Below are 15,322 nucleotides of genomic sequence, written 5' to 3' on the forward strand. Positions count from 1 at the left end.
TTAGGTCTCATGGGGCTCAGCAGAAGGGGCGGGACTTCAGCTTTGCATTGGCAACAAAGTAGTCACGGAAAAAATTATTAGAGTGCCCTTGTTTTCTTTAATTTCTTGTTCATTTTAATGCCTGGTACAACTAAAGGTACATTGTTTGGACAAATAAAATGATAGCAACAAAAATAGCTCATAAGAGTTTAATTTCAGAGCTGATATCTAGACATTTTCCATGTTTTCTTGATAATAACCAAAATCACTTCAGTTCTTACATTAGTATCTATGGCATTGTACTGTCAAGAACAGTGCTTTTAGGCATTCCATGTTTTCTTTTGTGTCTGTTTTAGTCACATGATACACACAGGAGTTAGTACTTGATTGCATATCCATTGTTTTTGATGACTTTTGATGGTCTAATAATTTTTTCCGCGACTGTATGTATAAAAATACTGGAACAAACCTACAGCATATAGGACATCCCATTCCTGTTGATTTAACATAATATCCTGATAAAAGTGTTTACATCACTTATCGTCAATAAGTATCATGATAAATGTCAAGCCAATATTTCTTTTAAGTTTAAAGACTGATTTTACTTGTTTAAATTGATCACATATGGTGAGAATGTGACAAATATTTCAGAAACATAACATCTAAAATAATTACAGATACTTTTGACTTTGACTTTTGATGGTCTAATAATTTTTTTCCGCAACTGTATTTAACATTACTCGCTTTTATTTGTAGAACAGTTCATACTTAGTTCCTCTTCTGAAAACATGAGATTGTTGTAAAAGAGTTAGTACCCGTAGGGAGCATAAAAGGCATGAAATAGAATAATAAATTTCCTGGTTCCGTCATGCCCTTTATATTTTAAAAACACAAATAAACGCACCCATACCTCTGCAAAGCTTTACATAAATGTGTCCCACACATGCATCGGAGTACTGTGATTGGCTGAAGACATATACACACTGGCTATGGTCCCAAACACAGAAAATAATAGGAAAAAATCTGAAATCACAGGCTGAGGGTGATGTGTCTGCAAGTAAATACACCACCACACACTGACAGAGGGACAGAAGTGATTGAAAAGGGTTATAATTAGAGAAGTCTGTATTTTGTTTTTATGGAAAATTTGATTTAATTAACATTTAAAGTGGGAATAATTATTCCAGTCTCAAGGTCTGTCATGATTAGAGCATTTCAAAACTTAATAATAATCAGTAATAACAAGATTTTTGAAAGAAAACTCTTGGAATGGTAGTTGTAGAATGTAGTCATGCATGTTTTATTAAGTGCCAGTATGCTAATGTATAAGCTAATACAAATCTATTTAATGGTGAATATGTGAGCCGTAATAAAAGTCTGTTTTCCAGTCACTTTGTATATGAGTTTTCACAGTGCTCAAGGCCAGTTATATTTTTTTCCTTGATGTCTTTAATTTATAGACCCCACATTCATACATGCGCTTGTGTACTGGTAAGTGAATTACTGTGAGCCCAGAGGCAGTTCCATTTCACTATCAATGAGCGTTTGCAGTGTGTGTTTACAGCTTATTATAAAAAAGTTGTAAATTATGTTTCCTTATTTATTATCAGAAAGTAGCCATTTTAATAACAGTTGTAGTGGAACAAAAAGGCAGTAGATTAGTCATAAATTCTGCATACTACCACAAAGGAAATACATTCAGTGGAGCTGCTATTTATTTATTGTTGATTTTGACTCGGCCACTGTTAAACTGAATATAACTCGCAGTAGGATGTGAAATCTACCATAACCAGGATCCAGAAATTATGATAACCACGGAAATATGTAATCAAATAGTGTCGGTTCAATCCCGGGAGGAGATGATTAGCCTCCATAACACACAGTCTGACAGCACAGCTGCGGCATTAATCACAAAGTCCATTCAACAGGGAGCCCCAGGTTCTTTTAGCCCTGATAAGGCACATGTTGTCCCGGACGTTTGCAGGGGGGGAAGATGAATGCACCTGTCTCCAAAACTAAATATCCTCCGGTTCCCCTGGTGTTCTTCTTTACACACCCACCCCCACTGCACCCATTCCTCATCTCTTCCATGTGTCTCCCTTTTTCTACCTATTCCAAAACCCCATCATGGGCTCAGCCGCCTGGCGCTGGATAAGTTCTGTCTGCGCTAGGATGACGGGGGAGGATGGAGGGCTTGGACAAAAGATGCATTTATAGTAGTCTTTCAGGATGACTGCGGAGAGACAATGGGCACATTCTTCAGTTCCTAAAACAAATAGTAGCTGTGTGCAGGCTGCTCTGCGAAGGTGGACAGAGGGCAGCAGGAGTGCAGGAGTGCAGGAGCTAGGTTTCCTCCATCAGGCTCCGACCGGTGAAAGGAAAAGTCAGTCGCTCCCAAGGGTTGTTTTGAGTCATGTAGAAGAGGCCAAAATAAAGCAACAAAAGCACAGATAGTCCTGAGGGAGACTTACACCTCCAGCGTGGAGGTTTCAGTGTCAGGTGTGTTTATATTCGCTCTCACACCTGGGTTTGAGGAATCCATAGTAAACAGACTCCGCTCTTACAATGACGGCAGCTGCCTTTGACATGGCAGCGCTCTTTGTGTGGTAAAGATCTGAGGTTTTACGCGTCACAGAGAAAGTAAGGCAGTGTGCCATCTTCCTCAGCATCAATAAACCAACGCCGCTTGATCTCGGGCTGTCGGCATTGGTGGTCGAAGGTCATCCTCAAGCCCATCTCCAGGGCAAACACAGTTGCAGACTCCACCAGGCCTTGTGCCAGCCTGGGGATAGATCCAAGGAGATTGTTATATGTGAGACCATACTGAAGGGTGCCGTGGGGAAATCAGCTGTCATTGTGGAATGCAGGTCATGTAATGAAGCTTCAGCTTTCACCCTCTGTGCAAATTCTCCAAAGCCTCAATCCAGATGCACAGCATTAAAAGACAATCTAGGCTCAAAGGGTGATAAACCTGTAATCTGACCAATATTCTTATCCTGTAGATTATTTAAGGCTTCACTGTATTCATTGCAATGTGCACATGTGCAACATCACGGGGTATGCTACATACAAAAATACTCCTATGCATACTCCTCATTTTATGCAACTATACCAAGGTTATAATACTTTTGGATTTTTTCATTATAGTTTAGTTTTATTTAGTTTTGACTTTTTTCTCTCGAATTCAGTAAGTTTTATTTCGTTTTTGGAGCAGGTTTGCTAGTTTTTATTAGTTTCCATTTTTTTCTAAATGCTTAGTTTTAGTTTAGTTTTAGTATTAATTTTAGTTTTGTCATATCTTTTATCTTCTTTGCCGTCGTATTCAAATAAATCCCGTACAGGACTCTGTTTTCTCCCAACTTTAGTCTCCATGTTTCCAGGTAGAGTTGGGACAAGAAGACGACTGTAAACGACAAGTGATGAGAAGTGACGGACTGTGAAGTACCGTACGGTGCCGCTAGTTAAAATTGCTAGAGCGAAATAAATTGACTTCGTATCAATCCGACATTGACAAAGATAATTTTTATACGTTTTAGTTAGTTTTGTAAGCACACAATACAGTTTCAGCTAGTTATCGTTTTTTTCTTTTAATTATAGTTTGTATTTATTTCAGTTAACGAAAATGTTTTTACAATTCTAGTTTTCGTCATTCCGTTAGTTTTAGTTAACGGTAATAGCCTTGAACTATACGACATGAAAAGTGTGCTTGAAATAGTAAGATTTACTCTGATTAAAGCTGTTTTCAATGTGTGAGCGCCAAACCACCACTTACAATTAACCAGAACATGAAAATAAGTGAAAAACAGGAGCAAAACAGGAAGAAGAAAAAAAAAAAGAACTGAATGCCAAAAGAAGTGTGGTCAGTTTTTATGGAACTAATTTAGCCAGAAAAAAACAAGAACAACATGATGTATTTTGTGTGATCATTTAAATGTGAACCACAAAGCTCTGCATGACGAGTGGAAAGCCGAATCTGAATGCAGTCCAAAGATGAAAATCATTTCAGATGCTCATGCCAGTTTTACACCGTAAGACATGGAGACAGGTTCCAAATAAAGCTAGTCAAGTCATCTGCTGAAAATTTCTGTGTTTTTCCAAATCGCAATATGTTGTGAAGAGAAAAAAATATTGCAATGTCAGTGTTTCCACTCTGAGCAGCTCCCAAAGATCCTGTATGTAACGTAACATGAAAACTCAGTGAATATAGAGTGACAGCAGTGAAAAGGTTTTGTCAAAGCTCTAAAAAAAATCCATCAACCAACCATTCCACGATTTTTGATCTTAGTGTTTTCATTTGTTTTTCATCTTTATACAGTTTTATGAACATATGAAGAGGAAGCACTTCATGCCCTTATGGTAGCATGCAGTGCACTCTCAGATTGTGTCACAGCTGCAAAAGCAGGATATCTTTTGATTATAACACTGTTGTATTACCTGTGATGTGCAGAAGGATTCCAGGATTTATTTATGAATTTCCTCATCTACTCAGCAACTGTCATTACAAACACGAACATGTTGCTTTTGTGAGCGATGACACTTTTGATTTTCCTGCAGAGCACCTTCATGAATTATTAGCTCTCTGGGGATTTTTTGTTTTCTAAATCAAAACCTTTTTTATAATTTAATTTTCAGGACATAGTGCACAGGTGTTCAGTTGTTAAAGACAAGTTGTATGAATAGATGCGTGTCAACATCTTAGCACATTAAGAAAATGGAAGAGTAATACTGAAACAAAAAATGAAAATAAATAAATAAAAATAATCCCCAGTCACTGCCGGTGAGCTTTCGAATATTGATATTAGCCTGTCTCTGGGGATGTTCAAATATATCCAAGGGTGATAGAATCTGTTGAGGAGGTAGCCACCAAATTTTAGCTGAAAATGGCAGAAAGAAGAAAGTCAAACAAGGCTTGAGGCTGGTATATGTGACAGAGACATCTGCCAGAATACACATATGGATTGTGACAACAGCCATGATTGTTTATATCCATTTGAAATTTGATAAGAAATGAGTGTTTCAACTTGTATTTGTCCCCAGAGGGCAAGTGGTTTTGTAGGAATACACGGATACAAGACAGTAAAATACAATATAAATACAGCGCAGTCTGGGAAACAACACTGGTTGTCTCTGGCTGCCTTTCTAAATTAAAAAAAAAAAAAAAATGCAGAAAAACGCATCTAAAGGTTACATCCATAAAGCTTTTACAGCCTCAAAACCAAAGCAAATGAGACACAAGTATAGTGTAATTTAAAAGCTTCCACAAAGGTAAAATTCATATGCAAAAATGTATTGATACAAAGATAGCACCCGTGTCAATTGCACAAATATAAATTTAAAACATTCATACATTCTGCAAATAACCCTTGTTGCTAAACCTGTCTAATTCACAGAAGACCAGAACAAATATCTACACATATTACAGATTTTCCTGAGTTACAATAATAGCTGCAGCCTATTTTAATGGACATTTTGGTAGATTGTTTAATAATGAAAGATATGAGAGAAGCAAAAGACCCCGATTTAAGGAATTTGATTGTGGAATGAAAATGCTCTGTGTGTGCACGTCTCTGATCATTAAAGACATGCAGTTTGATGGTTTTTACTCTCTGTAGTTTTTATTATGGGCTGATTGTTGTGCTGAACATGTGGAGAAATGCCTCAAATGGTAGAAACTCTGTTACAAAAAGGGCAAAATGCATTTAGGTGCAAAACCTTAAAGGTGTGTTTGAGTATCCTTAGCACAGAATATTGATATTTCAAAATCTCAATGCGTCTTATAATCTTCAAGTGTTGCATCAGCTGATAGTTTACATTATAGCTCTGTTAGCTTAGCTCTGTTTTTAGACTGAAAAAAGCCACAGTAAAACCACAAATCACCTCTGTTTTCTGTGCAGTTTGTGTTGTCAGTAGCTGCACTCTGGGGTGCTGTAAAGAGGGGGTAAATGTGACAAATTCATGGGGCCCAGCATTTCTGGGGGGCTGATAGGGCAGTGGAGGGGGTCCAGTGGATGCTGGTTAGAAGTTGTGAATATTTCATGTAAGGTCCGCTGTATAATAGAAGCAGGGAGTCGGACGTTGAAAGCCAGCGTTAGTTTTGTTAGTTATGGACCGCACCCCCACGTATATAAATGCCTGCCCCAACCCAACATACCGTACATACCCGCCCCCCCCCCCCCCCCCGGACAAATTGATAAGATACTGAGTTGTATAAAGGGCCCACATTGTTTAGCTGTCATGATGGGGATCATGAACAAACAGCAACTTAGCAAAGATAATAACATCCCATAATAACTTTCTACCTTCATAAGCCTTATAGTAAAAGTCACCTGTGTAAAACAAAATCCTGCCATTTCAGCATCAAACTCCATTCTTTTCATTCAGAGCTGTGCCCAGTGGTGAAAACACCAACAGTGCTTCTACCATTTATCATTATTATGTCATTTTCCTTGGTTCTAAAAGTTGTTTCCTAATGGCTCTCATTCCATCTTGTGGTCAAATGCCCCTTGGTGTTAGTTTTCCTCACTATGGGAGACTACTCCCTCTAGTGGTCACATAAATCAAATGATTAGAAATACAATATATAGTCCCCTTTAAAAAGGTCATTCTTTGTGGATTTAACATATACTGTTCTAAGATATACATTTTATGTCAACATATTAATATAAGCATACGGATACAATTTTATGCAAACTTTATGTGTGCAAATTGACATCAGCAGAAAGGAAACTGTAATATTATCACTATTGAAAAAAAGGCTTCAGAAGGGAAATGATGGAAACCAAGTAAAGTAAAACCCTTTTCGGTCATGTAAATGGAACTATTGTGCTTTTCTTCTGTCTAAGATTGTTATGATTCTTGATATTTGTATTATTATGTATGTTTTGCCAGTGCATATATGTTAAATTTCATTGCATATTCAGAGTAAATCACTAAATCAATCAATCAATCAATCAATAAATCTGGAATCCGATCTTCCAGTCATTGTGTTTGATGTGAGGTTTTGTCTCATGCCGGACACTAATTTCCTACTCAGGAAAACAAATGCTGTTCTTACTGGTTTTCTGTCTCTCATTTAGATGGATCCTGTCCAAAAAGCAGTGATCAACCACACATTTGGTGTCCCTCAGCCCCTCAAGAAGAAACAGATTATCTCCTGCAACATTTGCCACCTGCGTTTTAACTCAACGGTGAGAAAGTGTCTTTTCTATGTGGTGTTTGGAGGAAAGGCAGACGGTGAGAGACATTCAGAGAGTGTCTGCATTCTAGACTGTGTAATTTAGCATAAAAGCAATCTCTACCAAAAAGCCAGTCTAGCCACAGAGAGCATGAGCGTTGTTTTGTGCTTCCTGTTGAATGTTGGTTTTTGAAAATATGGTTATTATTTCGCTACTACCCAGCTTTTATCATCCCCACTGATTCGTACTTTTTTGGACACAGCGTCGAAGTAAATGTGTGTAAAAGAAAAATGGAAAGGAAATGTATATACCTTTACATCAAAACTTGTTAATTTTGTTTCTCCGGTATGAAAGTTTGTTTGGTTTCCTTTCTCTGTAAGATCTGTATGTGTGTCTCTGTGTTGTTTTGGTGTGAGGGATTAGACAGCAGGGAGTTGTGCCGTTTATCTGCGAAGAGCAGAAACAATCAGCAGCCTCAGCAGGAAGCAGCATTCTGTGCTCCTCGTTCCATTTCTTCCCATCCTCGCCACCTCTACACACATTCACACACACACACACACACACACAGACGGGCAAACATCCCATGACATTTCATGCATATTCACATAAACAAACAAATAGCGGACCAGGAAGCTTGACGATACCTCAGGTCTGGGCACAGCAAAACGCACATACACACACATATATGTACAGAGACATTTTTTTTTTTTTTTTTGGACTCCTGTCTTCAAAGAGGAGCTGAGGCACAGGAGACAGGGAGCTGAGGGGGTAGAACCGACGCAGACGTGCTCTTCACACACTAGAGTAAATCCCATTCGCTGCCTCTGCTCACTGACTTAAAGAGGAGCATCAGGTCCCAGTGTAGCTTTATCTGTCTCTGTGAGAGTATGAGCACCAGCAGGCACCCTCTGAGTTTCCTCCAATGTTATACACTAAGTCATCCTTATGCATAATACTCATGGTGAATAAGTAAACCCCCTCGACTCCTCAATGAAGCACAAATTAAATTTAAAGAGTAACCAAAGTCCGGCTTACAATCTTCTTCTTACTAACCTCCACCTCGCTGCTGTGAGGTGGTTAGACGTGTTGAAAATATGTCTTTATATCCTTCAGTCAACCAGCTGTCACTGATCAGTCTTTATGCCTTTCTGACTTTCACTTAAAGGAGTGATATTTTGCTCTTTTTAAATGGAATTATGCATTTTAAAACATTTCCCTGTGGTCTACATAAACTGTGAGTGCTATGCTTGGGTCTGAATTCTTCATTAATTCAACTCCACAGGTCTATCTTCAGCAATATTTCTGATTAATGACACTAGAAAGGTCATTTTGAGTGCTGGCCCTTTAAATGCAAATGAGTCATTTTATGCCCCACCCCCTCCAGGTTGTTGGCTGTGCTGCTCTGTCCTGTTCAACCAACAACTGAACATTTTAGGTAATCGGCTCAAAGTTTGGACATATTTTCAGTTTTTACTACAACCGCTGCTGCTGACAAACAATTATGTCGTACTCGGAGAAATGTTCGTCAGAAGTCTTGACCTTATATCTGTGAATGTAGTGATGTAAGTAGTTATAGATGTAACACATTAAGCAGGAATTAAAACAGGTTGTAGAAATCCACTCGATTTTTGCCAAAATGAATATAAAGATAGCTTTGCAGCACCTAGAGGGTTCAAATTCCAACTTTCTGAACTATTAGGGTCCAAATACACAAATAAATGAACCAAAGACTAATCAAAGTGGGTTTAGCAAAATATGACCCCTTTAAAGGTCTAGTGAGTAAGATTTAGGAGGATTTATGAGCAGAAATTTAATATAATATCGATAATTATGTTTGCAATGTGAACTGTTAATCTACATCTACAAATTCTGCAATATGGAGGGACTTCTGTTCTTTCTAATGCCTAAAATAAAAAAGACAACTCACCACACAGTTAGACTATTGGAGGGTGTGGATATTTTCTGGGATTGTCCAGAATAAACACCATATGGGTAAAATCTTAACACTTCTATTAAAATCACGTTGGGCTACAGAATTCCAAAATACCTGCTCGGTGATGTATCTTAGGAAATATGTGGATGTTGTAATGAAAGATTTTACTAGAAACAGGCTTAAGGTGATACTCCAAAACCAGATTAGTTGCTATGGAGACTTATATGATGACTATAGATGAAAAAAATACATATGCAAAAAGTGACGCTGTAATTACTTTATTGTAACTATATAGTACATTATACTAGGCTGTATGAATCATGGTTTTGTTGTATATTTTGTTGTTATATTTGTCTCTATACATTTTTGTAAAAAAAAAATTATAAAACTATAGGTGTTTCTGTCTATGAGTGGCACAGCAATAATGCGACAATAGCACTTATTCTTTCTTTTTTGCTGGTTTTATAGCAGGAGGCTTTAATTTCATCTTCTATGTTAGATTGTAGACTAAAGTTAATATCCACTAAACTAAAAAAAAACAGAACATGCAGTTAAACACTGGTTCTAAAGACCGTATTCCGAGATTTAAGAGATTTTCACTTCGGTGTAGTGTGCAATTTCACCACTAGATGTCACTAAATATCACACATTGAACCTTTAAAATGTTTTGGGTACCTGTAAGAATCAGAATTTGAATCAGAAAAGCTTAATTATCTGTAACAAAAGCAATGGAAATTCATCTTTGATGTGGCTTTGAAATGTATATAGAATAAAACTGAAGTGAAACATAAAATGTATAAAAATACAAGTTAACCCTTTATAGGGCACTCAGAGAAATACTGTGAAATTAAAAACTCCAACCATAGTGTGTTATTGGAGGACATAACAAGACTTTATTACTTTTGTGAAATTTTCAAAATTTTGTATTGTTATGTTGAAAATTAAGGTCACTGAAGTTACCATATTTGGTTCCTTATTCATAAGTGGCAAAAAAAAAAAAAAAAAAATCCAAAGAGTAAATATGAAAAATAAAAGAAAATCACATGTAAGGTGAAAGGAACATGTATTTTAGAACATTAGAACATCACTTTTAGAACATTACAACAACATAAGATTTTTTGATTGTCGTGTAGAAAACCAAGGTTAACGAAGTTACCATATTTTGGTTCCTTGCTGTATGTGGCAAAAAAATAAGTAAATAAATAGAATAAAATAATAAATCCAAGAAGTATGTATAAAACGCACAAGAAAAACAGATATGACGTGAAAGGAACATTACAACAATATTGTAAACCCCCCCCCCCAATATAACTATGCGATTAATCCCGATTAATCCCGGAAATCCACACGATTAATTGTGATTAAAAATTTTAATCGCTGCCCAGCACTAGTTAAAATGTGAGAAGACATCAGATTAGCAGCATTAAAAATGTTTTTATTTCATTGTTTTCATATCACTTTCTGATATAGGGTTTTAAACACGTGTTTCTTTACTTCAAAAATTAAATGCATGGATATTTTTGTAACTCCATAGAAAAAAAAACTCGATCGCATTGTTTTTTTCATGCCTAAGGAGGAATAAAAACACTGAAGAAAAAAATCTTGACTAAGGTTCTCACAATTCATGCATGAAAGGGTTAAATTATGCTTCTGTGGTGATGTGTCTTTTATTCATGCTTAATCATGACCGTATGCTTATTATTTTGTGAACTGACTACACTATGAACATTGGCGACTTCTCCTTCCCACATGTATGAATTACCCCCCAGGGATGAATAAAGTTCATCTGAATCTGAATCTGAATTTGAGCAAGCTATTTAGCATTAAATTAATATTGTGAAATGATTTTTTTTTTTTCCCAACTATGTGGAAGCATCGGAGGCAATCAATCTTGTTTTATTCCATGCCTTTGCTTCTGTTCACCATATTACAAAATGTATACTGTCAACATAATAGACGATAATTGGCCTGCATATATTTATAGCGTAGTGCAGCAGGAAATATCACAGCTGCGACTGGCAATTTTGGCACAAAAAAAAAAGCAATGTTTTTTTATTCTTTCATCCAGTACTTGAGGTGAAACGGAGGTATTCATCAACATCCACAATCCAAAGAACTCACTCACTGCTTTTTTTTTTTTTTTTTTTCAAATAATGCAAAATAAGTGGCGGATCTATTTTAGTTTCTCGACTCGCTGTTTCTTTCATAAACAAGTGGGGATGATTCACGTCGGTGTTTGTGGGAGATGTTCCTTTTAACATGTACTTGGCAGATGCAGTCCAGTTCTGACTCTAGCCTGAAAATTGCTTAATCACTGGACAATCAATAATCCTTTCAGAGAGTTTCCACTGTGCATCCCCGAAGCCCCCGTGATCAGAGTGGTGATGTGAAAACCAAAGCTCATTTCACACCTTGTCCCACCATCGGTCTTTCAATTGGTCAGAGGGACCGGCGGTGGGAAAAGCACTCGCTGAATTCGTCACATTGCGCTAATCTCTGAAGCCTTTTCACGGCAGATCAGTCACACAAGTGCTGAGATATTTGAGTTGTTTTTACAGATGCTTTGACAGCCACATTATTTATAGGCCTGCACTATATCACACTAATGTGTAGTATACATCTTCAACTCCTGTGTCTGTGCAATAAACACAGCGCTGATTATTCTGCTTTTTATTCTTTTGGGGACTTTATCTACTACTGATGCATAGGTAATCAGTAGAATCTTTTCTGCATGTATTTATTCCTCACTTTGGAGTCCTTCAAAGCAGTTTCCGGTCTTTTTTCTCAAGTTGCTCGGTGGCTGAGGATTTGCATGATTTAATTTTATAAGTGTCAACTAGCCAAGAGCTCAGAGCTGTTTTGGGAGACATGACCAAAAAAAGAAAAAAAATCAATTTATCCTTAATTATTCATCCTTAATCCATCCATGTGTTAATATTAATGGTGCATTATGGTCATTTCCTTGTATCAGTGTAATTTGTTGTAACGTTTAGGCTTTCCACTGTTTAATAATATAGTAAAATGCTTTGTTAAACCATTATACTCTGATTTTTCACCATAATTGCTCTTGTCTCTAGTTCAGCTCCTTCCCCTGTAACTATATCCTATCCGGGCTTGCAGCTTGACTAGAGCTAATCCCCAGAGGTTGTTTTAGCTTTTAATCAGTGATCTGTGTATTGATTTCTCTGCAGCTTCTATGTATCCGTGCATGCTCTGACAACAGGAGCTTTGTTCTTGGATTGAACCGGGCCGTGAGAATGATGAGAATGTGAAGGTAAATTATCGTAAACCCACATAAAGGGAAATTTGCGCGTCGATCGCTGCATTGTGAACATTCGGAACGTGTCTTGCTACCGATTTGCCTTTGAGGGTTTGTGCGCCCGCGACGTGATGTCTGTGAGACGTAAATGTGTGTGACATTAGTATGTATTGCCACATGTGTCTCGGATTTGCAAAGGCTGACTCTCTCAGTGGTAGTTGTGGAGATGGGATCCTCTCTTTTGTCACATATTACACATGCAATTATACCTCTGGCCTCCCAATGTGCCGGTGCTGTTATCAGGTAGAAACAGACTCTCCTACTTGCAGTCTGTGTATGCCTGCGAGAGAGCAAAAATTCAGGAGGACGTTTTAACATTTATTGCACGTGTGCTGCAGGGTTTGGGTGATAATGCACAGAGTTAAGCAGTCCCAGCTGCCTCTGCCTTCTAACCTGTTACCCTCTCATATCCTGCAGAACCAAGCAGAGGCCCATTACAAGGGCCACAAACATGCACGGAAGCTCAAAGCCATGGAGGCCCAGAAGAACAGGCAGCGGCGAGCGGGGGAGGCCTCGTCCACTGGAAGGGACAGAGACCGAGACAGAGATAGAGATAGAGAACGAGACAGAAGCAAGACAGCCCCGTCAGAAACCACACTGCCCATGCTGATGGACACCAGCCTAGCGGAGGGAACAAGTACGTAACTGTTTATTTAATTTATCACGTTTTGACTAGGGATGTAACGATATGAAAATTTCATATCATGGTTATTGTGACCAAAATTATCACGGTTATCATTATTATCGTGGTATTGTTGAAATTGTGCTCAAAATGTTCAAAAAGTACTGATATACACACTGAAATAATTTAACCAAGTGTTATTTTGAAGAAAAAAAAAAAAGAAGCAAAATAATACATTTATATTCATACATTTGGCACAGGCTTTTTTCCAAAGCGACTTACAGGGGAAAACCAATCAAATCAATCAAATTTTATTTATATAGCGCCAGATCACTACAAAAGTTATCTCATGACACTTTATATATAGAGTTGGTCAAAACCAGACTCTAAGCCAATTTACAGAAACCCAACAGAATCCTCCAGGAGCAAACACTTGTGACTGGTGACAGTGGCAAAGAAAAACTTCCCTTTAACAGGCAGATAATAATAATAATAATAATAATAATAATAATAATAATAATAATAATAATAATAATAATAGGCACAGTACACTTTCTGTTGCAGAAACATTCAAATTTTAACCCTTAGTGGTCTGAGCCTATTTTGTCTGTTTTTCACTACTTTTCATTTTGCCTTTATATACTATATAAAGAAATGTTTACTATAGCCATGTTTGGTATCTTTTTTTCTATCTCATCTGTCTATTATTTTTTCACTTTAACCTACTATATCAACACAAAAGGACAAAAAAACACAAAAAATATAAAATCCGATTTGAAAAATGTATAGAATTTATAGCATTAATAACACACAGATGCTTAACGAACCTTTTCAAAGACTTTAAAAGTGAATATTGGTTCCAAATATTAGTTATAGAAAATTAAAATTGTAATAAATTAAAACTATACTCAAATATTTGACATAAAAGCAGATCTTTACAGAAGTGTTTTCTCCGGAAAAGTGCGATAATCAAACATGGTTATCATGATAATTAGAATTTAAATGATAATACTAACCGTTGACAATTTTACCGTGGTTTATCATTATACCGGTGATCGTTACATCCCTAGTTTTGACATATGTGTTTTTGTTGGTTTTTCCGGGTACTTCAACTTCCTCCCACTGTCCAAAGACATGCACTTTAGTAGGTTTACTGGTCAACACAAACAACAACTACAAACAACACAAATCATATTCAAAGCCAAAAATAATCTACTACCAGGAAACATACAGAAATTATTCACTGAAAGGGAAGGCAGTTATAATTTAAGGGGTAGACTTAATTTCAAAATTCAGACAGTGTGCACTACTAGGAAAAGTTTTAGCGTATCTGTGTGTGGTGTTAAAGTACGGAAGAGATTGAGGGAGGAGCACAAGGAAGGTTCAAACATAAGACAGTTCAAAAACACTTATAAGAACATGTTTTTCACAAGATATAAGGATGAGGGTTATTAATTGTCACCATATGTTCACTGTTGTTTATGTATATATTTCCTTCCTTGAGTTAGTTATTATTTGTTTATTTATTCACTAGCACAACTAAGAAAGGCATTGGTAAAAGATTATATGTGTATTTGTATGTTGTGTATATGTATAATCGTATGTATGTGTATAAGGATGAATGAGTGTGTGCGTGTGCGTGTGTGTGTGAATAGATAAATAAATATAGAGGAGTAATGTAAAAGGAAGAGGGGCATATATTATTAATAATATTGTAGGGAGAGGGGGTGGGATTAAATAAGTTGCACTTCTTCCCGCCCCTTTTCAGGCATGTAAATAGAACTATTGTGCTTTTCTTCTGTCTAAGATTGTTATGATTCTTGATATTTGTATTATTATGTATGTCTTGCTAGTGCATATATGTTAAATTTCATTGCATGTTCAGAATAAATCACTAAATCACAATTTAAGGTGTGAGTATCCGCATCCATAGCCGAGTACGTTGGACCCCAAAGTCCACTTATTTATCAGTGTGAATGCAAACGTTTCATGTGCGAGTACCATACGCGAGTCCAGCTGAGAAGGTATGCTGCATTCCAGAGTGCTGGGAGGTAGAATATATCTCACTTGGAGTTAACTACATCCTACCTCGAAGTATTGCAGGTGATCCATGTTGAACATAAACAACAAACATGGAGATCACAGATCTACGCTCCTATTTGCTTTGTTACTGAAGAGGCATTTTGACTGTCGACACTGCAGTGTTCGCATATACGCAAACAAGATGGAAGAAGTGAAATGACAGATGAGCTAATTATACATTGTGAAGTTTGCTTTCATTGCGAACTTGCACA

General features: G+C 37.0%; 1 protein-coding gene across 3 annotated transcripts in view; it reads left to right on the forward strand.

Moving 5' to 3' along the window:
• Positions 1–15,322, forward strand: part of znf385c (zinc finger protein 385C) — a 373,618-nt gene that overhangs the window by 325,505 nt on the left and 32,791 nt on the right. For all 3 annotated transcript variants that reach the window (XM_030141260.1, XM_030141261.1, XM_030141262.1), the window contains 2 exons: positions 7,056–7,166; positions 12,824–13,043. In XM_030141260.1, the coding sequence (XP_029997120.1) occupies positions 7,056–7,166; positions 12,824–13,043 (331 nt within the window). The remainder of the gene's footprint in view (positions 1–7,055; positions 7,167–12,823; positions 13,044–15,322) is intronic.

The sequence above is a fragment of the Sphaeramia orbicularis genome, chromosome 8, assembly GCF_902148855.1.
Source record: "Sphaeramia orbicularis chromosome 8, fSphaOr1.1, whole genome shotgun sequence".
Taxonomy (NCBI): Eukaryota; Metazoa; Chordata; class Actinopteri; order Kurtiformes; family Apogonidae; genus Sphaeramia; species Sphaeramia orbicularis.